This window comes from Orbilia oligospora (genome assembly GCF_000225545.1).
Source record: "Orbilia oligospora ATCC 24927 unplaced genomic scaffold scaffold00210, whole genome shotgun sequence".
Classification (NCBI taxonomy): domain Eukaryota; kingdom Fungi; phylum Ascomycota; class Orbiliomycetes; order Orbiliales; family Orbiliaceae; genus Orbilia; species Orbilia oligospora.
This window is the reverse complement of record NW_011645767.1, coordinates 283,743-311,042: the sequence shown is the minus strand read 5'-3', so window position 1 is coordinate 311,042 and position 27,300 is coordinate 283,743. Positions and strand designations below refer to the sequence as shown.

General features: G+C 45.7%; 6 protein-coding genes across 6 annotated transcripts; 3 read left to right on the top strand and 3 right to left on the bottom strand.

Annotated features, from left to right (window-relative positions):
- Window positions 1–2,051: 2,051 nt before the first annotated feature.
- AOL_s00210g78 (uncharacterized protein) lies at window positions 2,052–3,601 on the bottom strand (the record flags this gene model as incomplete). Its single annotated transcript, XM_011128880.1, has 2 exons — window positions 2,052–2,425; window positions 2,503–3,601. The coding sequence occupies 2 exons, from the start codon at window positions 3,599–3,601 to the stop codon at window positions 2,052–2,054; spliced, it is 1,473 nt and encodes a 490-aa protein (XP_011127182.1).
- Window positions 3,602–5,559: 1,958 nt separating this feature from the next.
- AOL_s00210g77 (uncharacterized protein) lies at window positions 5,560–12,927 on the bottom strand (the record flags this gene model as incomplete). The annotated part of the gene is made up of 4 exons (XM_011128879.1): window positions 5,560–6,077; window positions 6,179–9,469; window positions 9,546–11,780; window positions 11,892–12,927. 4 exons carry the CDS (start codon window positions 12,925–12,927, stop codon window positions 5,560–5,562), a joined length of 7,080 nt encoding a protein of 2,359 aa, XP_011127181.1.
- A 667-nt stretch (window positions 12,928–13,594) lies between these two features.
- AOL_s00210g76 (uncharacterized protein) lies at window positions 13,595–17,020 on the top strand (the record flags this gene model as incomplete). Its single annotated transcript, XM_011128878.1, has 1 exon — window positions 13,595–17,020. The coding sequence occupies one exon, from the start codon at window positions 13,595–13,597 to the stop codon at window positions 17,018–17,020; it is 3,426 nt and encodes a 1,141-aa protein (XP_011127180.1).
- A 668-nt stretch (window positions 17,021–17,688) lies between these two features.
- On the top strand, window positions 17,689–18,747 carry AOL_s00210g75 (uncharacterized protein; the record flags this gene model as incomplete). Its single annotated transcript, XM_011128877.1, has 3 exons — window positions 17,689–18,047; window positions 18,167–18,351; window positions 18,425–18,747. 3 exons carry the CDS (start codon window positions 17,689–17,691, stop codon window positions 18,745–18,747), a joined length of 867 nt encoding a protein of 288 aa, XP_011127179.1.
- A 943-nt stretch (window positions 18,748–19,690) lies between these two features.
- AOL_s00210g74 (uncharacterized protein) lies at window positions 19,691–23,998 on the top strand (the record flags this gene model as incomplete). Its single annotated transcript, XM_011128876.1, has 1 exon — window positions 19,691–23,998. One exon carries the CDS (start codon window positions 19,691–19,693, stop codon window positions 23,996–23,998), a length of 4,308 nt encoding a protein of 1,435 aa, XP_011127178.1.
- Window positions 23,999–25,458: 1,460 nt separating this feature from the next.
- Window positions 25,459–27,249, bottom strand: AOL_s00210g73 (uncharacterized protein; the record flags this gene model as incomplete). Its single annotated transcript, XM_011128875.1, has 4 exons — window positions 25,459–25,708; window positions 25,846–26,611; window positions 26,770–26,983; window positions 27,088–27,249. The coding sequence occupies 4 exons, from the start codon at window positions 27,247–27,249 to the stop codon at window positions 25,459–25,461; spliced, it is 1,392 nt and encodes a 463-aa protein (XP_011127177.1).
- Between the last annotated feature and the right edge of the window lie 51 nt (window positions 27,250–27,300).

Sequence of the window (27,300 nt, the reverse complement as noted above, 5' to 3'; positions counted from 1 at the left end):
GGCAGGCCGAGAGAACGAGCTTGCGTGAGATCGAGAGAAGAGGCCTAGAATCGAAAACAGCGGTAGCAATTGATATAAATAATATTAATCACCGGTTGGCAATATCGCAATGGTACGAACTCGGAAGCAGGAGATGTCTAGATCTACGGGACGAAAACAAAAATTGGAATGATTGTCGTGATTCATATAGGACTAAACTAAGACTTCCATCTTGATAAGGGTCCGGAGCTAAAATAAAAATTGATACCTTCGAAAGGTGGTGGTCCTCGAGGTGGCCTGAGCCTACAGCCGATCAGCCGAGAAGTTATTATGCAAGACCACGTCAAAATATTCTTTCTGCAGCTGGGTGTCACTTCTCCAAATTGGGGCACTTAGATCCATGCTTGAGTCTGCAATATACCCCGCACTCGGAAACTTTGACCTCCTCGCTGCGCTGCCGTGGCGACAAATTTCTTACAAATCCCCCCCAAAAGCCAATCTGTCATATTTATTTGTATGCAAGCCCTCTTTAAGGGTCACCAAGACTTAAGGGTCTTTGCAGCTGTAAAATCGGTGCCACGGCCATGGCGCATAGACTCGCATATATACATATCCTCGAGAAGATAGGTGCTCGCATACATGCATGTTCTTGATGGTAAAGGTAGTATTTTTACGTTCGCTTATTCTTAAGAGTTTAGGACAGCACACCATGCAGGAACGAAAACACCCTTTAATCAGTCAAGTCTCAGCTATGTGATTGAAATCTCAGCCGTCCGTACCCCGCCTCTCTTAGCAAATTTTAGTGGGGCTCAATTTCCACAAAAATAAAAAAGATGTACGTAGTAGATTACTTGTCCTGGGCATAGTTTGGTGCTCTTGGACAATAGATTTGGAGCGAAAGTAGCCTTATGGGAGAACCTTTTATTCAAAATTCAACTACTAGCTACTTTGATCCTGTTGAATTTAATTTAAAGTTTTTGATCTGAATGTACGGGTAGCATGTTGTTGATGTTGTATTTTTTCTGTGTTACCAATAAAGATTTACTTTTGGCAACACAACAAATTTGCAAACCGCCAGAGAGCAGAATCGAGCAGACGTCAAACTTAAAACTCGTTATTAGCATCTGGACTTCCCGTTTCAGTCGGGTTTAAGGATAAGCGTGTCCAAATTTTGCTAATCCGTGCCGGAACTAGAGTAGAGCTTTTTGAAGATCCGCATTCGGCCAACTTTGCGGCCTTAAAACCAGCCAGTCGATGTCATACCCGGAGCGACCCCCTATGGTTCGTGAAAGAAGGACAAAGTATACTAGTGGAGGACAAGGAGAAGAGGAAACACATGTAAGATGTGGAATAAAGATCGTCTCAAATTACGCGCTGTTTTTGTTCTAAACCTCGCTCGATTCCTAGATACGAAGTCTCTTAAATTGTCCTTGGGATATATCCGCCGGGAAATCGTTGGTTCAGAGGCTAAGCGGTGTAGTTCAAACAACATCTCGAATTCTGGGCGATAAAACTTCCAGAATTACCCTTCGCTGTGAGTGGGGAAACGGGCTCCCTAGTACATGGAAATCCAAAGTTAACTGCGAATTGAATCTGTGGAGCCTTGGGATGCCTGTTGCACGAGCTAAGGAGTCTTAGCTCAGTTTAAGAGTGACTCTTAGAATAGCTGTTATCATTGCATGCATGATGATAGCATCCGTACGAATATTCTAATAGTACAGCTAGACAATTGGGTCTTATCGAGAAACTTCAAAATGGCAACAGGTATTTTATGTCCTATCGATTTGTCATATCGCTTATTGCTTACTCCAAGTTGACACGGCGCGCGGACACATACTTACTTGCCCACCCAAGTTGGCCGGAATGCAAACCCATCTGGATCCTTTCTCAAATGTATAGAGGGATTGAGTCGCCGATATTTTCACTTGTCGTCACGTTCCTATTCGCACGCGCGCGTGGGTTTTCAATCTCATATGATCATGCAATCTTTCTCAAACGTAAAAGGCTACCAATGCAATTCATCTATACGATAATATGTCATAAACCGACTCGAGTCTACCATGCAATGCTAATCACTCGGTTGTTTGCTTCTTCTTTAACCTTACACTACCTTTCTTCCATGTTGCTTTGCTACCGCACTCCGGCCAGCCCTCCACGACGCACTCCCCCATTTCTTTGCCATCGTCGAGGCCTATCCATTTTAGACCATCCCCGAAGAATATCCACCATGCGCCCCACCACCACTCTTCAAACACGCGCATCCAGAGCCTGACAACAGGCATACGCAGCCATACTGCGTAATAATTCCACCAGTGCACCGTATACGCCACAACTACAGACGAGTCCATGACTACAATGGGGTCTGACGTCTGGTTGATAAGCGTGAGTGGTAAAAGCGCACATTCGGAGATAATGCAACCGGGCGGTTGCGGGAATCTCAGCGGATCTAGAAAAGTTAGCAAGCCCTTCTTGAGTTCCTGAAGCTTTAATTAAAAATTTAAAAAGAGGTATCCAATCGCATACCGCCATTCCAACTCCCCTTTCTTCTTAGGGTCATATTCAAAAACGGATCAGCGTCCAGCGCTACGATCCCATTCCAGCAAGTGCCTACGTTCAGAACACCTCCCCTCCTCACCACAGCCCTATCCTTGCTATCCATGAAAAATGGCCAAAACCCGGTCGTAGCACGTCCACAAGAGTCACGCAGCACCCATTGATCGTATAGAGTCGCGCCATCCATATCTACGCTACAAGCCATTGTTTTACCATTGCTAGCAATAATCAGCTTTAGCACGTCAGTATGGTGAAATACAACATCATTCATTAGCACGAGAGTGCGAAACGGCGTGTTATTTTCATACAGCGGTTGTAGAGCGCCGTTACGCAGGTTAGCCATATACGCCATGCGGTGGGGAATGTTCTCCCAGGGCATGTTGGAAGGGTATCCGCGGAGTTCTCGCGTAATATTTAGCGAATGTTGCACCTCCATTTTTGTGAGCTTCCGCGCGTAGTGCAGCAGCTTCGAAGCGGTGTTGTCTTCCGAGTCATTCTCAGTCAAGGAGAGGTAGACGTTTTGCGGACCGAGAACCTCAATGAGAGATGTCATTTCGCGGGTCCAATGGTCCAGGACGGGCTCATTGTTCCAAAAGCTAGCTGCGATAAAGTAGGACGCATTGGACTTTTGGTGCTCCACGAAAACAGGGTCGCGGACCAATTCCGATGCCTCGGGAAAAGGGCTTGCGGTACCATAAGCATACGTCCAGATTACAAAGATACCGCTTAGGATCCAGGCGGGGATACGCCAGGGAGATTTCCTTTTGAGAGGAGTCGCTAATAAGCCGGTAGAATACCGTGACTTTCCATAGTGATTGCGGTTGTCTCTGCCGCAAGCGACAAAGCCCCACAACGCCGCCGCGGTTTTGATGGGTAGAAAGAAAAAGACAACAGCCAGGTAGAAGCTCAATGTTGCGGAATTGTGCGTAAAGATCGGATACGAGAAGCGGAAGTATAAGGCGGGTAATAAAATGAGTACTGCATATTCGTGGTAACTTCCGAGTATGGATCGGTAGTATCCCCACCAACGGCGGATCGTTGAAGGAATCGATATCGGTGTCCGGAACATTGCACAACAAAAGCAAGGGCAAAGGTGGTCGTGGATTACACGATACAAAGCGGCTTGGCTATGGAGAGACGAGACGCCAAGCTAGCGCGACACATCATGAAATCCGTTTTCGAGAGCTAGAGCTCTCGCGCAGTCACGTCAATGTTTCTGAGCGCCACCAATGGTATGAAACTGCCGTAGGCGATGGGCTTGAAGTTAGATTCTAGTGGTATGGTATCTCAATCCTGAATCTTACATGAAATTTCGAAAGTTGATATATTTAAATTATAAATTATGGCATGCCACCTTACAGAAACAAAGCCATTATCGACCGACTAAAATCTACCAACTCAGATCCAAAAACTTACACCTGAACAAAATAACCAAAAAATCGACCCTCACAGTTAGTAGCGAAGCATCAAGTAGAAAATTGTGGCGTTGAACTGCATTGCTTGGCGGACTCGTGAGACTCAATATCGCTAAATTAATTTCCTACAGCGATCTGATTACCCATATCCTCCAAACATCCGCTGGATTTGCTTTGGCGAGAACTACTTCACGAAAATATTTCTTTATCCGTAGGGTTTTTAGTCTAGCCAGTCTGGCTAAGTTTAGTTGCGCAGCAAGCCAACGTTGCGACTTTATCTAAGCATGGGACATGACTAGATGGCTATGGGTCGCGGCCGACTTAGCTCCCAAGTGACATTTCCGAATACCACATACGTAATAGACCTAGATTTGAACTTTATTCAAAATTTTAATTCAAACCAGAATCAGCAGTTTTTTTTTTTTTTTTGGCTATGTAACACAGCACCAAACCGTTGGCCTGTGACCCCCAAAACAGATTTCTCAGTGGCTTGAGGGTCTCCTGTGGCTGGTGCATTGGACTTCGAAAAAGCCAACATGCAACAACGCGGACAACCTGCCACGGATTGCAAAATATGCCGATTTCTTTCTACCGGCATATTTAAATTTAAATATAGTCAGTCGTAGTCGTTTATTCAAGAGAAGAGAGGCTAGCCGAACTATATCAATATATTCAAACAAACCTATCTTCGCTTAGGCCCCAATTTCTTCATGAATTCAACCGTTGTAATATTTGTACGAGCAACTTGCACTTGTAAAATTAGATATCGTTGGTGCTCATTGGCCACACAAGTTGCCGTTGGCGGGTATTACCTACTATTTGCTATTGGCTCCCCACTGGCTATCACTAGTTGCCGCTGGCTACTATTCGCTGTGACCAGCTTGCTGCCCACATCAACAAAATTGAGATAGTTTAGAAAATAACCATATTGATGCCGTATATATCCCGTAAATGTGGCCCGCAAATCGAAACCACTCTTTTAAAGTCTTATTTGGTAAGTTAATTTCCTCCTTGATCCAAATCGGCCGCCTTTTTATTAATGAGTTAATTTAGATATAGGGTTATATTATATATGATATTATATCCTTGAGCTAGTTTAAAATAAGAATATATTTCTTGGGTTTATTTACTAAACTTCTATAATATCTAGCAGTATTATTATTAGGCATTTCTTAGGAACGTATTTCCTATAGCTATTTTGACATCTATTGGTGAGCTTTATTGTATTAATATATTGTGAAAGTTCTATATACCAAAATAGCAACCTCAAGTTCTGTGGGACCGGAGTCAACGTCTTCATCTTTGGCCTTTCATATATATACGCCCAGGAATGGAAATCTTTTCCATCCCGATCATGTTGTTCTTGTTTCTGCTATTAAAGGCCTTCTAGGCACTTTTATATTTAAAGCGGGCCAGGAACATTAATTTCGCTCCCAATTTCCAGTGGAGTCACATATAATGTTCCCATTACATTTAAACTATCCTATAAATGCGAAAATAATCTGTCATGTGCCTAAATACATACTGAAGTAGTTTGTGGCAATCTGAACAACTAAGTAGTGCCGTGATCTTCCTTCCTCCACTTCTCAATACATGCATCCTTTCCGAAATCCTAGATAGCTAGGACTAGAGGCGCCGCAATAATCAAAGTTTTAAAATCTCGGATCAATATCGCTGGCGGAGCAGTGGAAAGTGGATCTTCTTTCGGCACTGTTGGCTCGTCTCCCGTTTCTTGTTTGGTCGTAGGTTTATGTTCATCGTCATTTTTCGCGTTCCAGTATAAAGCATCCGAAAAGATATCGACTAAGTTCGCGACAGGGGCATCGGGTATACTCCATGCAGTGCTAGCAGCATCCCATTGAGTTTCTCCTGTTACCTCGGGGGCAGGTATCCACGCTTCATTCGGGCGTGAAGGCTTTGGCTCCGGGAAGTATGGTGGGGCGTCATGTAATCCAAATACTGGCTCTTTCATGTCTTCTATGGCGTTGTATTTCAATATCCCATCATCAGATCTGCTCGGATCGGGTGCGCTGAAGACTATTCCCGTTGGCACATTGTTCTGCACGTCCCCTCCGTTGAGTAATTCCGTAATCCCATTACCTTTGATAGCGGGGTCTTGGTTCTCATCGTCTATGTAACCATCAATTTGTTAGTTTCCCGTATGCTATATATATATATGAATATCATGGGTTGGAGCAACTGCTCTTTTGAAGGTAAAGCTAAAAACTTACATTTATCCCAAAGTCCTTTCGGGACTGACTGTGCTGTAGCGGAATAGTACCACTCGAATGAATTCATAGTTCTTCCCGGGATTGAGGGTGTAATATAGATATCTAGGGTCGATGTTAAAGCTTCCTTGATTTGCATGGGCTTCGCGAAAAGATCATTTTCGACAACTAGATCGTCGTACTTCTTGTCGTTGACATTGACACGGTTGAATGCGAAACGGCTTGTAACTGTGAATGAAAGAATACCACCTCGTACATGCCAAATTTCGTGTGATTTTGGGACGTTTTTGCCGTCTTTACTAGATGGTAGTGCTCCCTTTTTGCAGGAAAAGAGATGCGGAATCTGGGCTTGGGCTGGGTCACCTGACCCACCCGATGTAATACTTGTCCCGGTACCAGTACCGGTTTGCAACACCATCTGGTAGAACGCCTCCAAAGACAATGGCTTCGGCGCCGCAGATTTATCACCAAACGTGATATCGAAACCAAAGACCCAGAAGTCAACATGAACGGTTCCATACATTGGCGGGCCCTCGAGGTGAAGCTGTGCTTTGATTTCAACATTGATATGAAGCGTTACAAGCCACAGGTCCAGAGTGTATTTAACACCGACAGCAAGGCCTCCATCGCCCTGGAAATGGAAAGGTTGGTAGTTTATGAGGAAGTCGACGTAGGCATCAAACCAAGCGCTTAGAAGCCCGACGTTTAGAGCAGCGTGTAGTCGCCCTCCACCCATACAAACTTTGGGGGTTACCGCAAAGTAAGCCTCCCCGCTTATTGAGATACAGCTGCCCCATGCCCAACTAATCCTCAGTCTGTCGGGTCGTGGATAATGTGCAGGAGGATTAAATGCGGCATGGTAGCCTCCTACTGTGAAAACCCAGTCACCTTCGATGCCGTCTCTGGGTTCTTCAAGCTGCCCGACTTGTGGCTTCCACCAGTAGCATAAGGCGAACCCACCCGTGAGATGGCAGTCTGGGTGGAGAATGTAAGAGTTGGGGGAAAGTTGAGCTTCGCACTTGAAAGCTCCTGCCTGTGGATCAATTGAAGCTTTGATGCCCAACTCGATATGTGCAAACTTGACCGAAGCTTTGGTGTTTGGTACGTCGCAGGTGGCTACGGCGAACAGGCCAATTCGAACTGTTGGAGCCCATTGGACGACGAGTACCGCGTCAACAGAGAGGACTTGGAAAGCGCTAACAGTAAGACCGGCTGCTAGCCACATCGAACCGTCCTTCATATTGACCCATCCTGTCGGACCTGTTTTGGTTAAGGATCGGAGGGTGTTAAGCGGTGATTCTATAGCTCTGGTTCCCACGAATGGGAAATCTTTGACTTCTGAAACATCTGGCCACCTTAAATCGACGTTGTAGCCAAACCCACCGGTTATACCTGATATATCCGCAAAACCGAAAGATATCAAGGGACCGTTAAGCTTCAGGAATATGAACACGCTTGTGAAACCATCCGCATCCTCACGCTTGCCAAAGAAGCCTGCCGCCTGGAACATCCACGGCTCAAACTTCACTATAACACCACCCGCGTATATTGTCGTTTTTGTAGTTTCATCGTAAGTCTTCTCGAAAAGCCCAGCGACAATGACCGGTGGCCTATCGAATGCGATAGCTAGTCCGCTAATAGAGGGCTCTAGGTCTTCAAGTCGAATGTCTAACAGGTTTACCTTAGTACCATCTTCCCGCTTTCCGAACTTCACGCCGATCTTCAGTCCAAGTAGACCAAATTCTATAGGTCCTAACAAAAACTTTGCATCCATCAAGATAGAAAGCTTTTTGTCCTTGTATTGGAACCCGACATTTTCGATGGATAGCGGCCCTCGGCTTTTTTTAACAGGCGCAAGCTTGGGGGCTGTTGAAGAAGCTGGTAAAGCTTTAGGACCGGGAGTAGGATTAGGGCCGGGGGGTGGAGAAGGGCCAGGAGGTTTTGGATTTTTCCCTGGTTTCTCCTTCTTCCCGAAGACATAGTCCATGAGAACTTCCGATTCTCCTTTCATATTTTTCACCACCAAGATAAAATGCCATCCAGACTCCAACACAATCGTGGAAGGATCTAGGCTACCGCCCGAATTCGGTTTCTTATCCGATTTAAACATCATCTGATGTAAATTGAGTCCTTGCAAAGTTGAATTGATTTTTTGGATTTCTCCAAAAGTTACGCCCTTAGGCTTCCCGATATCCGCTCCCTTTCCTTCTGGTGATGTGTCTTGCACCCACAAGAAGAACATCTCATCAAATGGTTGAGTAAGATTGCCTATCATTGGAACTGTTACCTCTGGCAGAGCGGTAGCCGCGATTTTAATGATCCTTTTAGTTCCCGCGGGTATTCCCTTAGGAGTGATTGCCCGAATTTGGGTAAACACTAATTGGATCGGGTGAATTGTTATATGGGCAACAAAACATAAACTACCAGGATCGTCAGCTTGGGAAGGAACCTTCTTAAGGTTTAGTCCAATGAGGTCCTGAGTGACATTCCCATCTAATTTTATTGGAATTTCCGAAAGGAAAGGTGGTAGGAGGTCGTCTTCGTCGTCCGAATGCATGATACTCTGGATCATGTCACCAACAGTCGTATTGATTTTGGAATTGTGCTGGACATCAAATGTGGCCATAAAATCCCATCCCTTGACTCCCCCGGGGTTATATTTATAGTCAAGCTTGAGGATGCACGGACCAAAAACAATCTGCCCATCAATGGAGAACTGACTCATCGAACTTTTTCCTTTTCCCGTGTATTGGTATACCAAATTGATTCTCCTCAGAGTAATCTTTTCCATCACATCCATTACGCCATCTTGACAGTCGGCGTCGAATAGACTATATAAATTACCAATATTCAAATTGGCAGCCGAGCCTTTAAGGAGCCAACCAGAGGCGTTGTACTCGATGCTACCGTATAACTGCGATGGTTTTTGTATTTTTGCAGTCTTGGGAGGGAAGAATCCTGCTAAAACCTCCAGGACTAGTGATGGTTGCTTTTGTTTCCAGTCGTAGCTAAAGTTTAAAAAGACTTTACCTAGCTGAAATTTGGGGCTATCCGTCTGTTCTAGTTTTTCAGACACAATTTCCCCCATGAATTCTATGCTTGATGTTGTAATTTCAATCCCTGCCTGTGTGACTATTGTAGGAAGACCCTCCGGGATGGAATCAACAATGCCACCCGGGATGATTGTTCTGAGGTCCAGTGACTGTAAGGCTTGTTCGCCGGCGGAAGGTTGGAGATCATGATATGTTTCGTAAAGCGGCGCCCAGGCCATATTTGTCAGAGCTGGTCGGGGTTCTAGAACGGTAGGAATTAAATGTCAGTCAAGTGATATCTCTAGCTAGAGGGGATACCTGAATTAAAGGTAACTGACTAAACCAAAGACTCCCGCGCAAGAGGCTCTTGGACAGAGCAGACCAAGTATATGTCACCAAAAAAGCGAGATATTTCGGTTTGTCCGAGGGTGAATCGAATTTGGGTGCGCCCAACTGTGTTTGAATCTCCAAGTCAAATCTTACCGACTGGATGCCTGATATCTCTCCAGTACTCGGGTCTACGGCAAAAACCAAAGAAAGTTGTCGCAAAGAAGGAAATTGCACATTGTTTGCGACATTCTCGTCTTTAAGCAATTCGTCCAAATTTATCTCTTTTGAATCTATAGACAGAGCTCCTACAACCCAGTCTATGATATCTTTCAAAATATTTCCCTCTTTGAATAGTATATTCAGCTCGATAACGGTTGGTTGAAGACTTAATGTTGCATTTAGATAGGTATCGAGGATCTTGCAAGACAGCACGAAATCCAGCCGCGATTCGAGTACCGAACGTCTCGCTTTTGGTCCTACGGTAAGACTAGCCGTTTTCTTCGACACAATCCTCAAGTTATTGATATCAAAGTTTTTGATAGGGAGATAGTTCTTCAATGCACCCAGGCTATCAACTAGCGAGTTTCCCTTTGCGTAGGAGAATTGAAGACGCAGTACAGTTTTATAGTGTTCTCCTGGCATGAACCATAATGCATTTCTAGCTCCACCTTTGGCCAACGTGCCAGGGGTCTCGTCCCCGGGCTCGGGAATAGCTGCTAGATCAAGCTGCAAAGGTATAACTTTTAGTATATCTTTGAGTACTGGTCCCAGAATTTTTGTTAAATTGGAGTATTCGATAACCTCACCAAGGGAGGTGACTATTGGTTTGGTTTTTGTCAAATCAAGGCCAAAGACCATAATATTCTCGTTGGCCATAATCCCAGGGGCGTATATAAAGTCTGGTAGCGTCGGGTTTTCGGTTATTGGTGTCATATCGAAACTTGAAGATAGACTTGTAGGATCCGTGCTGAAATAGAGGTCGAAAACATCCCTTGTTCGAACTGCTACAGAGATAAACTCCTGATTTCCGTCCAACGTAAAAATTGGAGGGTCTGCCCAGTAGGACAATTTGAACCATTTAGCGAGTTCGTCAAACTCTGCTAGACCCATCTGCGTGGATGCTTGCAGAGTGTCTTCACTGAAAGCCAATAGTCCAGTTTCAATGCATGTAACAAAGGTGTCAAGGGGTCCAGACTGCAGGGCCTTTAAATTTGAAGAGCCTTGAGGCGGATCCAGGGCTGTACTCAAACAGAAAAAGCCATTGGTAGGGAGGGGAGTACACACCCTGTACTCATCCGCAATACCCGGGGGAGCAACTAAGATGGCATCGCCTGTTGCTGAGGAAATTTCCGAATCCATTTCGTCAGGGTTGCCACCGGGATAAGTCGAGATAAGGTTATCAGGAATCATGGGTACTCCTGAGCCTAATCTCTGGTTATTCAACTGATCGCCCCCTAGATATACCGGTGTTAGTGACCGAAAGTTTCTTCCATACCAGATCTCAGAGCCATCAGGATTCGTAACGATAGGAACATCTTCCTCATTAATAGTTGTATTCCTGGTGTCCGGTAGCTGTGTCCCCGTTCCCGCGGCCATCATCATGAATATATGAGGAGGAGCAATCGTAAAGGGGTTACGATAATAGTGTCCAAGCCAATATTTACTGTTAACCGCAGCTGCACCCTGTGTAATATACTTGAATGCTGATGGATTATCGTCAGAGTTTGAGACGTGAGTGACCTGAATCATTTCTATCATCCCATCAGAGTTTTGTTGTGAACCGTCAACAATCCACTTGCCTGCACCCGGTATTGCATGGAAGCTCGCAGAAACGTCGGACAAATCGTTCCACATCAGCTCAGATGCTTTGCCAACCCAATTCTCTGCACTTGGGTCTATGAGCTTTCCCAAGCCAAATTGTGTCTTCACATAAGCCACGAATTGCTGCACTAGATCTGCTGTTCGTGCCCGAGTTCCGAGCAAATTGTTTAGTTGCGTATAGTAATCTGCTAGTCTTTGATGGTAATGTGTAAATTCGGGTTTTTCGTAGGGGAAGTTATAATATTTATCAGTAAAGTAGTTCAAGTATGAACCCGGCCCCTTTGGGATTTCAAACCGTCCATCCTTTACCTTTCTTTGTATCCAATATGGGAAACACACCGCATGAATGGGTTTTGGGGAGCTGGGATGTTGATATTTTTTTACGCTGAAGTAGCTGTGCAGCATGAAAAGAAGCTCCCAACCTACATCGACCGTGGATGTTAGCACCGCAGCCATATATATCCTCACGCCGACATGTGCCTGTCGGTTGGTCCCTAGGCTGGATAGCTAATTAAAGAGAAAAGAGAACATACTTGGATGGCCATATGATACCCCGGAAGAAAATATGATGCTCTCGGGCTTCGCGATGTCGAGGAATTCAGGAAAAGTCGAACCTTTTGAGCCATGGTGACTAGCCTTTATAGTATCGATACTTTTGCATCTAGTGTATGTATTCACAGTAGAAGGTAGCGGGGCTTGGGTAGGGTCCCCCATAGCCCACTCTGCTAACTGCACTTCTGCCCCACCGTTGAGATCCCCGGCAGTGTAAAATGGGATTTTTATGTCGAAGTGTGTCCCCTCCCCATGTTTAACAATCCACATCAAGGCTATTGACGTGGAGTTTTTGTCATTTTTCCCTGATATGCGCAGGGGACTCCCGAGAATGTATTGGTCGCACCCCACTACAAAGAGACCTCTATTAACCTTATGGGTTTCTAGGAGATGAGCAGGAGTATTTTGTGCTGCCCGTGTAGCATCGTTAAAGCCGACGGGTGAACCATCATCGCAAATGTTCCAACCAATAATGTTCAAATAGCCCATTGTGCCTTTTAGAATGTTCTGGTACATTTGACCATCGGAATGCGTATAGGATACAAACATTTCGTTCGGATTGTTAGGGTTGTTAGGGTTAGCTAAAAACCCCCAAAAACCGAAAGCATCGTCCTCGGCATCAATAGGTTCCCTTGGAGCGATCATCTCTGTTGCGGGGACATTGTTAATGAAACGAAACGGCATGCGCTTGAAGTCTTGTTGGGGACCAAGTTTTTTCATTTCTTCCTGATGTTGTTGAATTAGAGACCCAATTCCTCCCCAATGGTCTCTATCCCAGTGAGTAATCACAACCAAGTGGAACATCAGATGTGTCTCGTTACCCTGAACTGAGCCGTGAATTTTGAAGATTTCATCCATTGCTGTGTATATGTTTTTCCTCGCTCTTGGCTCGGCGTGGTCGAGGCCGCCATCCACCAGGATGTATTTTTCTGCTTTTCCATAAGACCCGACCTTGACAATTATTGTCGCATCTCCAACACCGATGTTAACATGGTAAGTGATTAGCCTGTACTCCATTTTTGCTTAATCTGACTTCGTAATCAAAGAGAAGAGTTAGTAAATTCCGAATATTCTTTGGCTCTCCTCCTTAGTTTTCGGGGAAAGGGGTGAAAACAAAATATATCGTGAGTGTCCTACAAAAATCTATTGGGTAGTTAAACCGCAACCCAGAGCCTTACAGATGCTTGTTTGAATATAGCCAAGTTAGAGTTCTCGGTTCTCACCGCGAAAATCTATAAACTCATAAGTCCAAGCAAGATGGGTGGGAGATAACCATGGTGGTTGGCGTTAGCGCCAGCCTATGTCACAAACGTGCAGGTGCATGTGCATAGACTTGGATGCTGAATGTAGAAGTACCTGTACATGCCCGCATAACCCGTCGACGTCCCGCTCAGCTTGCAACCCGAACGAGACAACTAACATGGAACTACATGCAGAACGCCACCGGCACCAGCTAGAGGTTCAGAGCGATGGTGTTCATGGCCGCCATTGCATTGCATTGCAAATACAGGCCATTTCCTGTGAGTCGACATCTTGGGCCTTCCTTTAGCCGTTTTCTTGTGAAGTTACAACACTACACTCGTGCTCGCTCTCGCTCCAGCTCTAGAATTCGGCGTGTACGTTAGCTCTAGCTCTGCCAATTGATCAATTGCAATCGAAGACATCCTTAAGATTGCATTGCAATATGAAATTCGAATCACCGCGACATCTCGTCCTTCAGAACGCTAGGAAATACTTTCCAAAGCAAACCCTCATCGAAAATGATTCAAAGGAGCCATTGTTCGAACCTCTGTCGCCGGGCGAGGCACGAGTCTATTCGTTTGTCCAACCTGGTTTGCCGGCAGGTTTGTACACCATCAGCACCAAACAAACGATATCTGCGCCGTCAGAACCCGCCACCGGCACAACACATTCGGTCCAGCTGCCAGACAAAACAGCGCCCGCTCAGCAGTTCAAGGTCGTAGCCCCTCAGTTTTCTCTGCCAAATGGGGCCGTGCACTCGGTGTATCCCTCTCAGGGACGCGGTGCTCCTGTACAGACCCTACCTCATATCGTCTTCAACGATCCTTATCTGCCCTGGGAGCGGGAAGTCAGTAGGTTCCCAGAGGGTGCCACGGAGAGAACGAAACGAAAAGTCCCTTGGTTGGCACTGCTCGTATTCACAGCCGACGAGCTTCGTCTTCAAGAGGAAGACCTCGAGGGCACTTCGCCGCTATTTCAAGATGCAGTGTTTACAAAGCCCGTCAAACAGACTGAAACGTTTGCGGTTGAGATGAAAGCCGGCGATCTCAATCACTTGTCGAAGGAGACCGCAGCGTTTACTCTACCCCCAGATCTAGATTCCGAGGCCTTGGAAGAGTCGACGCAAGCGATATTTGTCCCAAGATCGCTTTTCGTAGAGCTAGTGACAAAATACGATAAGGAAGGTCGTTTGGATGAAAACCAGTCCGAAGCCGATATTTCCCGCTACATGTATCTCGCACACGTGCGCAGCATTAACACCGAAGGAATGGCTAATGCTGCAAAAGAAGACAACGGGTTGTACAGTGTCGTTTTATCTCATCGGGTTGGCCCGCTGGATAAACATGAGCCCACTCCTGTTATTGCGCACCTAGTGTCTTTGGAAGGGATCGAGAAAATGAGCTGGCCAGTTAACAGCAATAGCAAATATGTTGCTATTCCTTCGCTGCATAGTTGGTCCTATATCAGTCTCCCGCCCGATTTTGTTGGTATTCGGGAAATGATGGTTCATTTGGGGAACACCGTCGATGTCTTGAGAGTATCTCCGACGGTCCTAGACGGCTTACGAGTAAAATATGGGAAAGGTGGCGAGAGAGTCGTAAACAGACTACAGGACGGATATACTTTAACGAGATATAGAACACAAACTGGGGAGGTGACTGCTGCCATGATGCGGGGGCCTCTTACGCCTAACTTGGTGCCCGATCCCCTCATGTCGAAGTGGAACCGCTTAAAGTCGTTGTCAAACTGTGGAACTGATCTTCAGATTATTGATCAACATCTCGGAGTACCTGATATTACCTATTCTGCTGCATGGCAACTTGGGAAGCTACTCGCTCTCGCGGACCAAGGGTTCTGCGCCGCCCTGTCTCGACTCCGAAAGCAGATACAGAAGTTCGCGGACAATCATTCGAAAGCAGACGAGGCACGAGCAAAAGGCGCCTACCTCGATCATGGTGAGGCTCTAGCCGCTTTACCCGAGGCAGCTAAATTCATAAGATCAATCCAAGAGCCAAATCCGATCGAACGGTCCAAGGCGCCAGATCTCGTGTCTCGCCATTTTAGATATGATGCTGAACAACTGGATTTATCTCTTAACAATCCAAGCATCAGTCGGAATTTTGTCAAACACTCTAAAGCGATATCTACCAAACTAGCTAGTACCTCAGATGGCGGACCCGACGATCTATATAATGAGCTCAACAAACCCTACTCAACAGATTGGGTGGTTGTACTGGGTTGGGTACTCGATAGGATGTACCTCGATGGCATACCTGCTCACTATTTGATTGTGGATCCGTCATATCTGCCAAAGGAAAGTCTTCGGTTTTTTAATATCGATAGGAATTGGATAGATTCGCTTGTCGACGGCGCGTTGAGTATTGGGAATCTACTCGAAGATGACGACGACAAAGTTCGTACAGCTATTAAAGAGTCTATCAACCGGTATCTAACTACTGCAATCCCTGGTCTCAAACGAACACCCCAAATTCCGACGTATGGATACTTCCTTCGATCTGATATGGTTAGTCAATTTCCTGATATAAAAGTTGAGGCACCCCTACCGGAAGGCGCTATCGACACCCGGGCTCCCATTTTGCGGCAGGCCCTTCTTGACAACGGGATTATGATGTGTCTTTTTGATCGTGTTCCGGCATCCCACGAGTTTGATAAACTACGATTTACACAGCCTCCTCATCAGCAAAGCTTCATTGCCGGCGAGACAGTGTCTCTCTCAAAGTTCGAAACCCGCTACAAGAGAATTTACACAGTTCCAGATACCAAAGACCGTACCAAACCTTTCTGTGACGAAGGCAGCTGGGACAACGAGGATCTGAAACCCGATGACCAAAAGAGCAAAAACCCGCCCGTGCCTGTATTCATTTGGGGAGGAAAAGATGCGCCTGTGAGAACATTGCTACTTCACACTTGGGCCGACGATGTATTCTCGAAGCTATCCGAGAAGCTCAAAAACGACGCCCTAACATCACTATTCACCGATCCTTACCCCACCTCTACAATGACGGGCATACAATTGAACAATCCCATCTACGAACTAGAGATCTCTCTAAAACCTTTAAGCCCAAAGGTTAAGTCAGCGCAGTTGGCTCCCGAGGATGTGACGTTGCAGATGTTGGCCCCGACAATCTTAAGTAGTGCTAGAACCACACCGATATCTCTACAACAGTCGGTTCTAAACTTAGCCGCTTTACCGATTATTGCTTTACCAACCTCAAACCAAGCGTCAGTTGGGAGGACAGCAAACCCCCCTCCAAATCATTCTGTGATTCCAACCATGACAAATGAAGATAGGGCTATTGTCAATGCGACTAAGGGAGGTGGCCTTCAAGATTTTGCGTCGCAACCCCAATGGTCATATATGGTCTATGCTATGGACGATCCGAGCCCGCAACTGCGGGTTAATAAACACATACAGGTCAACACCGACTACCTACTAGACATCGTCTTTTCTATAAATCTAATTCCTGAGGCGGCAGCGGGCACTTTCGATTTACAGGAAATACAAGTACTCATCCCTATGGGCAAAATGCGCGACCCTGATGACCCGCACCGGGCAACTTTCCTCATGGAAAATTACACCGGACCTGGTGCAACCATGCTTACAAACCTGAGACTCAACGCAATGATCGAAAGGACGGACGACCTCTTAGTTGTCCGTCTGATTCCTCGCAGTGTGAGCAAGATGATCAGATTCGAGAAAGTTGAGACCGCTAGTTTTTTTTTGGGTATGGTGGATGTGAACCCTTACGAAAGTGATACTGTCGTGACAATTGAATACCTGCAATACTATGACCAATTTGCAAACCCTTTCCGGGATACTAAAGATATCATCTTGTTCAAAGCATAGCTGAGGGCTTATACTATATGCATTCGATGTAATTGCCATATAATATGCATGTACTTAAGAATCTATCCTGATAAGTTCGGAGCTGGTTCCACTTTTTGGGAGGGAAGCATGTAACTAATGCAATGGATGCACATACGCACATGTACTCCCTATGTGATAGTTTTCGTACGGGCCACGCTTTTAGCGCCAACAATTTCAGCTCCGACCGTGACCGCCTCGCCGCGAACTTCGGGGTGCTAGGATCGCAGTCGGAACAAAAAAAAAAAAAACAAAAAAAACCTTACTCAAGGCAATATATCACAAGAATGACCAAAGTTTCATGAGATATTGAGCCCAGCGACGTTGCTAGAAGGACGCTGAGGGCGAATTCGGCAACAAGAGAGCCGGGTGGCGTCGCTATTCAGCTCGACAGAGCCAGGCAAATGCATGAAGCACGCTGGGGAAAATAAAACTGAGAATAGCTGGTCTATGAGCTTCTGAAAAATACAGAGCCTCTGATAATGAAGTCTAAATTTTCTTATAAAACGGGATAAACCTCTATACAATGATTATCTGAAGTCTAACTGACAAGTTGAACCGAACAATTCACACATACCCTCATCTCTTTAACGAACCTTATTCATTTTTCTCCATCCCAAATTTCAGCGACAACGCAACCCTCCCACAAAATGTCACTTCCGGAGATGGCAGCTATCGCAACAGTTCTCAACCCAGGTAATCCTGGTAAGATCCTTACTTGGATGAATAGACCAGACAGCTCGCTCGGGCTCGAAATTCGATCGATCAAAGACAAAGATGAGGACAAGGAATACAAGAGCCCCGCGACTGTAGGGACTATCAAGAATCCTTCTTCGATCGCCACTTTCATCGTTGAGCACATGGCGAACGTCTATGCTATTGGAAACGATGACTTTGTCTATAGACTTAGCCCCACCATCGAGAAAATCGATGATGCTAGCGTCGCCGGAAACGCCGCCAGTCTTGCTGGTACAAGTGATGGGGAGAAGGCTTGGTTGTACTACTTGACGTAAGAATTGAATTATCCCTAAGAAGCCATATTACTAGCCACATATCTTTGGCCGAGGTGCCTTAATCTCGAGGTTGCCATAAGTCATATAACTAATTTCACATTTACTGGGAATCTAGAGGGGGCAAGAAACAAATCACGGAATACCAAGTCGACGACGGCCCAAATCAAACCCTAGTCAATGAGGTGTGCTACGAAAAGACTTACATTGCCGCTACTTACAATCCCGATCTGAAGCGAAGATGGGTTGCATTTCAGTTGAGCAGTGGTCAAATAAAGGTTATGAATCTTGACAAAGGCACCAGTAAGTGACTGAGATTCCTCATGAAAATTCTATACGAGCTAGGCTAGCCTCTAACCGCTGAATTATTTGGTAGATTATATCATTGGGGACTCCAGCCAATCGAAACTTCAGACACCTCTGGCTATGTGCTACGTCTCATCTGGCTCGGATAGTAAAGGGGGGATATTTGTTTACTATACGAATAAGGATGGCCAGCTACTGAGGGCGTACAAAACAACTGCCTTGGGCGACGACAGTGCCTTCTCAGCTTCTGTCAACTTTGGAAACGATGCGAGAACCGTCTCTCAATTCAGCCAAATTTCAGTCACCGCTGCTCCCGAAAGTAATATTGTAACATATATTAGTGGTGCTGGCAAGAATCGCAAGCTTACCAAGTTTTTGGATCTAAGGAGTTAGATTGGATTGTTGGATACATGTATTTTCGCTCGCCGAGCTAGTTTAGTCTAAATGTGATGAAAAGAAATTTCGAGACCTCCAAATAACATCCTAAATGAGCTTTGTATGGGAATCCCAGAAACGATAATAAGACAAGCTATTTAGATCAACGCCGGTTCAAAGTTCTTGATGGTGTGATGCGCGCATTACGACTCAGCTTATAATCGAATGCGGGGCAAAATTCCACATCAAGAGGAGAAATGTGGGATCCACGTATGATAACAACGGATTTTCTGCCATTAAAGTCAGGTTAAACTCGAGCTGTGGCCTAATCCGAGCTGAAGCTGCCGCATCGTGTGGGAGCTGGTTGAAATCGTCGACTTCGTCCGTGAGCTGCAATTGGCTGCCGACCCGGCTACGTAGGCAGAGCAAAGTTTTTGGTGCATGGTGGCGGTTTCGGGCGTCTTTTGTCTGGTTAGCCCGGTCCGTTCAACGTCCCGTCCCTAATTCGAATGGATAGAAGCCGTAGCTTAGGACCGTACCCCGCAGGTGGCTGCCCAACCCTAGTTATTCCGCAGTGCGAACCCTGCGATGCCGAACTGCGACCCGCTAAATTCTGCAACGCAATCCTTGCCTGAATCAAAGCTTAAAGCATACTAAACATGTACCGGTACTTCTGTCGAAGGTAAGAAAAAGAAAAGCCAATCGGGTCCTCCAGTTGGAGGGAAATGGTAGTTACGGTAGTTCTCTTAGGTCGTAAAGTCGTTCATGACTTGATCTAGAGCAATATCCGTCAGCAATCATCACCATATCCGTGCTTCCTTCCAGGTTATGTGTTTGGGTGAAAGCTCAGTCGAAGAACAAATCCCTATCAAAATCCAACAGTTGGAATTCCAATTCCAGCCAAAGGTGTTGTCAGTTGGACGAAGCCTAATTGTACTTTTGAAGACCGGTAACAATTGCAATGGCTCCAACATCTCCAGACGTCGCTCTGGTGCCGATGAAATTAGACGCCTTCGTTCTAAATACGGAAGTATGCAATGGCGGAATAAAAGACGCAAAGATTGCACCTCTCGCACAACCAAACTACACTTTTTTGCGGTTGAAGGGTAACTTCCTCCAAAACGATATTCTACAACATGCCGATTTGCACTTCAGCGCCCCTGCGAGCTCGAATTCGAGAGTTACCAATATTGGAGACCCAACGAAGCCGCTACTGCAAAAGCGTCTTGGTGTCTACCTACACTGGGTCCTACCTAGAGTTTATCGCTCTGGTTCGAAGACCTCTGAGCCGAAGAGTAATACCTCGGCCGCGGTTCCTACAACGACTCAAACCACTGCAACAATCCCTGGGGAATCCGCAGGAACTCTTCCAGATCAAACTTCAAGTCAACCAAAAGCTACGGCAGATACCACCGTTCCAACCTTTCAGGAGGTTGCAACACGATGGATGGTTATCCGCAAGATAGAAGATATGAGCAGCGTACCTTCTGGTACAGATATCACCGAGATGCAAGCGTGGATAATCGAGAGCAATCGACTGCGGACGCTTGACCACCTGTCTAACGATGTTGACCTACAAGTGGATGTATCACCATTCATTAGTACTACGGAAGGTGACGTAGATATCGAGAAACAAGCAGAAGTGTTCATAGGGTACAAAGAATCTGCTGCCACTTGGAATGAGAAGTCGGGCGGACCATTAGTTCCAAACGGTCCTCAATGGCTCGATAATCTGAGTTTGTTGAACAGTTCAAATCAATTGTTCGCAGATTATCAACCCCATAACAGCAATGTTTTTAGCATGGTGGACAACTTCGAGTATTTTCTTGACACTGACACTGAGAAGAAGAATCCAATGTATCTCCCGAAGCTTGAATGTAGCTACTTTGTAATCGGGTGGCACGAAAACACAACACGGGACCCCTTCTTCATCAAGCCGGCGGGTGAAGCCGCTGTAAATCTAGAAACGGATGCGGTAACAACTAGGGGTTCTCGAATGGCAGACCTGAATATGAAGCTAAAAGACATCACTGAGGTGTCTGGTCAGCCCCAGTGGCTCCAATCCAAGGACTCGACTCAGCTGCTAGCCCATGGGGCAATCTACAACGTTAAATGGGACGCAAATCACAAACCAGGAAACATTCCCGCCAATAAATGCGCTGAGAACATAGCAGATCAGTCCTCAGTTGCCGTTGGGGCCAGCCCCATGGATGCGCTTCTTGCATACGTAAGGGCACATCTTGATAAACACACGGGCACGGAACACGATATCGAGTACGCCATTCACAGAGTGCAAACCCTGCTGCAGGCCCGTGATGACGGAGTTGATGCGCAAAGGGAAGCAGCGGATCTTCTCACAAATTGGAATTTCTCAAGATTTGAGGGTGGTAAAGAATACCACCTCACAACACCCAATATGCAGAACGATTCACACGAGCCAGCCCAGCCGTCGACAGCTCAGATCGCCCTCTTGCAGAGGTTGAATGAGAAACAGGTTCTTTTGGATAGCTTCACAAGAGCGTGCAAAGATCTCCGATGGTACCTGTTTTCTCAATGGTGGCAATATTTTAGTGACTATAAGGCGACGGCGAATGCCCCAACATACAAAGAAAAAGTTAGACCTATCAGCGAGCTGCTAGCCAATCTCGAGGCAAAAACAATCCCCGATCTAGAAAATGCACTGAGAGGGACAAGGGAGCAACTGGAGGCACTCAAAACGAAAGTCAAAAGTGGTGTTAAAACTGAATTTTCGCAGGGTCGTGACCCAACGATCCTCGTGGGTAGAATTGCTTCTGGTTGGCCGGAGGACTTTTTGGAGACCTTACAAATTCGACTTGATGCAAATCTTGATCCTGTTTCCGTCGACTTTGACGATCCGGTGTTTTTCAAAACGTTCCTTGAGAGTTATTTCCCAAGCAGCCCGACAAAGTTTCCTGCCCGACTGCAGCCTGTGATGAAATCCCTGATCAGGGAGTTCATTCGCATAAGGCCATCAGCACCGAGTGAGGAAGCTTTTGCAGATAAGGACAAAAATTATGTTTATCCGCTTTACCATGACCAGGGTATCAAATATGTTTCCAAGGACTCTCTTTGGCGAGATCGTTGGAATGACACCCAGCCTTGGTTCCCACTCTTCTTAGAATGGGAGGTCGAGTATACTCACATACCCTTTAGCGAATGGGATTTGTCGGAGAGGAGGACTAAGACTTCATCAGCACAACGTCTTATGTACGGGATCAAGCCAAACAACCCTTTGGACCCAACTAAATTGACACATCGGAGGACCCTATCCGGTCGCAATCTCATTTTACCTCAAGCTACGTTTTCGCTTCAGGCAAAGGTCGATCAACTTCTATCCGACACGCCGCAAACAAAGCTTCGAGACTATCTCACATCTGACCAAGAAACCACCTTGCGAACAGATCTACATCAGCTTTCGTTTTTATCAGCGCCGCTATCTGGGTTCTTTGACCATTTGGTTACCCGGTATCAAGGTAGTCATATCAAACCCAACTATCGCGCGCCTGGGAAAACCCTCCAACCAATTGCTGAGGCAGTGAATGACGACGCCGGATTCACACCGAAAGTACTCAACCAGATTTCCGCAGAATCAGATCTGACACCTTATGGATGGTCAGTTCCAGTGCCAATGAATGAATCTCCCTTCAAGCCTGTGTCGCACGGACAATTTAGGATAACGAAACTGAACGTGATTGACAAGTTTGGTCAGGCGGTGCATGGGGTTAATCCAAAACCACTGAAAACTGGCCCACCTAATTTCTACCCTTGTATCAGTGATTTCTATGGCGTTCAATACAATGACTTAGAAATGGCGGATCCCAATATCGTTCAGAAGGACCCTAAAGGAGGCTGCCCTTTTGCACAAGTTAGTCCGCTGATTAATCAGCCCGCCCGCCTTAACTCTTGTTTCGTCAAGCTGGAGGTTCCAGATGATATTACCCCGAAGCACTTTTGGAGACCAGCAAGCGAATGGGAGAATCCTATATGGGGCTGGGTGGTTGTCAACTACGCCAATCTCGGTGTACAACTATTCCTGCACGACGGTACCTTTTATAGAGAGATCAGGTTTGGCGGTCCAACAGGGACACAGAAACTTCCACCGTGGCTTCCATTCGCGCCCCCTCCACTTAATACACAGCAGGACCCTCGCACAGAGAACTTGCGACAGTTTGCGGATAGACTCAATGATAAAGGATATTTACGGGGATTCGTTGCGATGCTGACGGGTGCAATGAAACATTCTACTGTGACACCCTCTGCATATGCAGAATTCCTAAATTCAGTTATAGGCCGGCCGTTCGCTCTGGTGAATATCGGATGGTCACTAGAGCTTGCTACTACTGCCTTCGATAACCAGTCAGCGCTCAATAATACGTCATCAAAGAATGTTTTATTGGAGCCATCGAACTCACACACCCAAACCCAGTACGAATTTCCGATCAAAATAGGAGATAAAGAAAGGGCTTTTGATGGTCTTGTCGGCTACTTTGACACGCTAAAAGAACCTGAGCCTTCGAATGAGGTTAACTTCGAGAAAGTGTATACTTTTTTTACTGACAAGGTAGCATCGAAGTTTGGGGGGCCGGAAACCACCCAGGGCGATTCTTCGGTGACAGCGACCGGCCCGGACCCTCGGACCCCGATCGACACTACGTCCTTTCCAAAACTGAAGGCCACTTATATCAACCCACTGAAGTCTTACAGTTGGTTTCGAACGTCCGAGCCAGACGGGCTATCCGTAGATCATGCGACAAAATATTACCGCGAGGGTACCTCCAACTTGAAGGTTTTCGCGGCGATTGCAGACCCTTTCGTACCAATCCACGGTTACTCCAGCCTATTACCCATCCAAGAGCTGAAGCTACCCTCATGGACGTGGCAAAAGGCGTTAGAAAACATGACAGCATTCTTTCGCGTTGGCCCTCTCATCGTGACAAAAGATGTACCGCGATATAATCCTAAACTACGACTGAAGCCGGGGTATGATCTGCAGAAGGATCAGATGCCCGAGACGGGTACGGTTCCACTACCGGCGCTAGATATGGCAGAGTGGGTTTGGCTGCAACCGTATATAACGGATGATAAGGAGGTTATAGAAAAGGAAAAACTAGATGGGAGAGTGTTCATGCCGATCGAGATTTCGAAGATAGACGGACGGCCAAAGTTTGAAGATGCACCATATACAGCCATTGAAGGTTTCTTGCAAATGAAGAAGCCACTAGTTCGGCCGCCCGAACAACCGAAGTGATCGAAGCTAGAGAATTGAGGTCTTTTGTGCCGAGCTTGATGTATACATATACCAGCGCCAGTCGCCAGATTTTCCAAATCAGCAAGTCTGTCCCGTACCGTATGAGTATGAGAAACCTAGTAGTTAACTATTGCGTTGATTTTAAGTTTTCAGGGTTAGCAGCATTTGCAAGGTCACCCCTAGCTTATAACTACTAGCTGTACTATGTAGTATGGTGGCATGGATAAATACAACCCGTGGGGCAAGGTTACCATTTGCGGGAAGAAATTTGGTGATTTCCCCTTTGCGGTTTAGCGAGGTCTCTGATTCTGAGATTGACTCGGTGTTAAGCTGTGGATCGTGTGGTGGAGAAGTACCTGCCTGACAAGGGGGTTTTCTTATCGACTGACACCGTAGAAAGGAGCCATGCTAATAGGTAGTTACACCACTTGTCTTCTTTCGCCCGCAACCACGACATATCAATGCTTACTACGTACCCAATTGCATGTAAGTGTGATTGTGATTTAATGATGTATAGACTTGGCCCCTTAGCTACTGCATAGATGTATATGTCCGCCATAAAGTGACCATGATCCTCATAGGGGAATATCCAAAAAAAAAGTAAAGTTTTATATAAATTTTGAGTGTTTATTTTTGTTTATATTGAGGTTTTGTTGATTTTATTATGATGTTTTGTTTAATTAGGATCACGGCCATTTTATTGCAGACATGTAGAAGAGATGTGAGCAGATCAAAACCTGGTACTTGTCGGGAGCGATCCCCAATTGCAAGTATTGGGAGTTCGAATTCCCGCAGAATTAAGGTTTGGTACTTGTGCATTGGCCACATACAGCCTTGTTGCGCCGCCATAGTATATATATTATTGACTGATGTTGCAACGACCCGAAGATGATGAACTCTAACCATTTGAGGTACTTCGATCATCATAACCAAATCGAGCCAACCGCCAAATAGATCCAGAGTTGCCTATTCTGAATAGAATTTAGAGTGCGTACCCTTAGGACCATCCATAGGATTTCTTTGTGACAGAAATACCGGACAAGAGGTGCCACGTTTCTACTTGGGACATGAGAGGTGCCGATATGCTTTGAGTTTGTGATTCTTCGATAATGTTTAAGAAGGTATCTGTGCTCACGAGGAAGTTTAGAGAAAGTTAGGAGAAACGAGTAGAAGAGAAATCGAAGGTTTCTCAGTTAAGCTGAAAGGAAATAATAGCAAAAAGCAGATGAGGTGATCAAGAATTGAGGGGGTGAAAGATGGAGTTTCGATAGTGGCGATTCCCGGGGTGAGACATTGTCTAGGAACCCATTTATCCTTTCAAACACTCTCTCCAACTACTCGCTACAATATTGCTTATTTAGGATTATTGGCAAGACTATCGAGGTTCGAAACCTCACGAAATCGACTTCCGTCAATGCTTTAAATTTGCCACCCCACTAGTGCACTATCTCCTGAATATATCATACAATCTCAAACAAAGCACCCCAATAATTCTCAGAATCCCACTTTTTCTTAATCTTCATTAACTTCTGAACCCTCTCCTTACCTCCAAAGATGATTTCGAGAGGCTCGTCGAATCCAGCGCATGCTCCATAGCAGCGTGGTTTCTCTGGATTGCCACATTTTTGGATCCAGATATCCCGGATTCTCTGAGAAAATGCATCTGCCTTGATATCAAGCGTCTCATCCTTATATATCGGGAAACAAACCCTAAATTAAAATTTGTTAGTGAGTACGCCGCCCTGATATATCAATAATTAAATGAGTAGCGGGAGACGCGATCGGATTCAATTTACAAGGTGGGGGGCCCTAAGGATGTCATCAACTACTTCGAGAAAGAGACTTACACCTCATACGCGATTCCTCGATGCGAATGCGGGAAAACAGTAGCACTGTCGGGAATAGACAACGATTTTGCCTTTGAGAACCGTTCGATTAAAATAGCCGACCCCTCAGCACCTTCAATTTTCGTAAATTCAGTCCACAAGTTCCAAACTTCCAAGAAAGCAGCTAGATCAAGTCTTTCAATTCCCATTCCAACACCAGGCTTTCTACCACCCATAGTGCAAATAGCATCGTTTCCTTCGTTTACCTTATTGCCAGGAAGAATCACCGCATTTTTTACAGAGGGCTTAAAGCTCGGATCAAGAAGCCGTCCCCATACCTTCTCCGCCTCACTCTCAGATCCGTAGTACCAAGGCATTACTATCAGTGATGGAAGCCCAGTGGGAGGAAGACAGGCAAAGGAACACTGAAGACTCATATTTTCATCCATCGGCGTCTTCGAAATGGCTTCTAAAATCCTCTCAAGTTCTGGGGCGCTGGGATCAGTAAAAATCATCGTACAATTCCATGATAACCCGTCATTTGATTGGGGGTAGGCCTTGATAGTGGCTTGGGTCACGATGCCAAACGATGAACCAGCTCCACAGATGGCCCACCAAAGCTCCGGATCAGTGACCCTATTGATGTCCTGGTGAAGTTTGCCAGAAGCATCCACAATATTAATAGAGAGGAGATTATCGATCCCCAGTCCATATTTTCCGGTGTAGCGACCGGTACCGCCATGCAGAAGGGTTCCAAGGACGCCAACAGTGTTGCAAACACCAGTTGCTATATAACAAATTCATGGTAAATTATAGTATCAGCATTTAATTCCCGACGGTAGCGATATATTTGATGAGGTTCGGTATAGGCCGCTTCGCAAACCTTACGACCACAATGAAATAGAATTATTGACGTTTCATAGAATGTAACGAGGGATTACATACCAACTTCAAGTTTCTTGGCCGTAACCGCCTCGACCAGCTCACCGATAATCGTGCCGCCACCCAATGTCACAGTTTGGGCAGTTTCATCGATTGAAATATTATTCAAAGTTCTCATACAGATGACAACGTCTATCTTTTTATGATTTCTGACTCGCCAATTGTGTCCTCCGCTTTGAGCGAAACATTGCAATCCTTTCTCCCGGCAGTATTTTACCTAGATATAAAAATCGCCTAGTTAGTAGATTGATCTATGATTTCTTCGTTTTATAATCACAGGTGATCTCTGGAAAGTCAGAAACTCAAGAGAAGGAAGCTTACGATTTCAGCAACATCGTTTTCAGAGCGAGGAAAAATAGTCAGAAGGGGATTTGGTGCTGAGGACTCGTCATATCTAATGACCTTTCCCTCCCTTCTTACAATCGTCGTGCCCTCTAAGAGACGTTGCTTCAGTTCGCTAGAATGTAATTCGAGATTCTCCATTCTGAATTGGCTACCAAAACGTTTCTTTCCTAATTAATGTATAGAAAAATA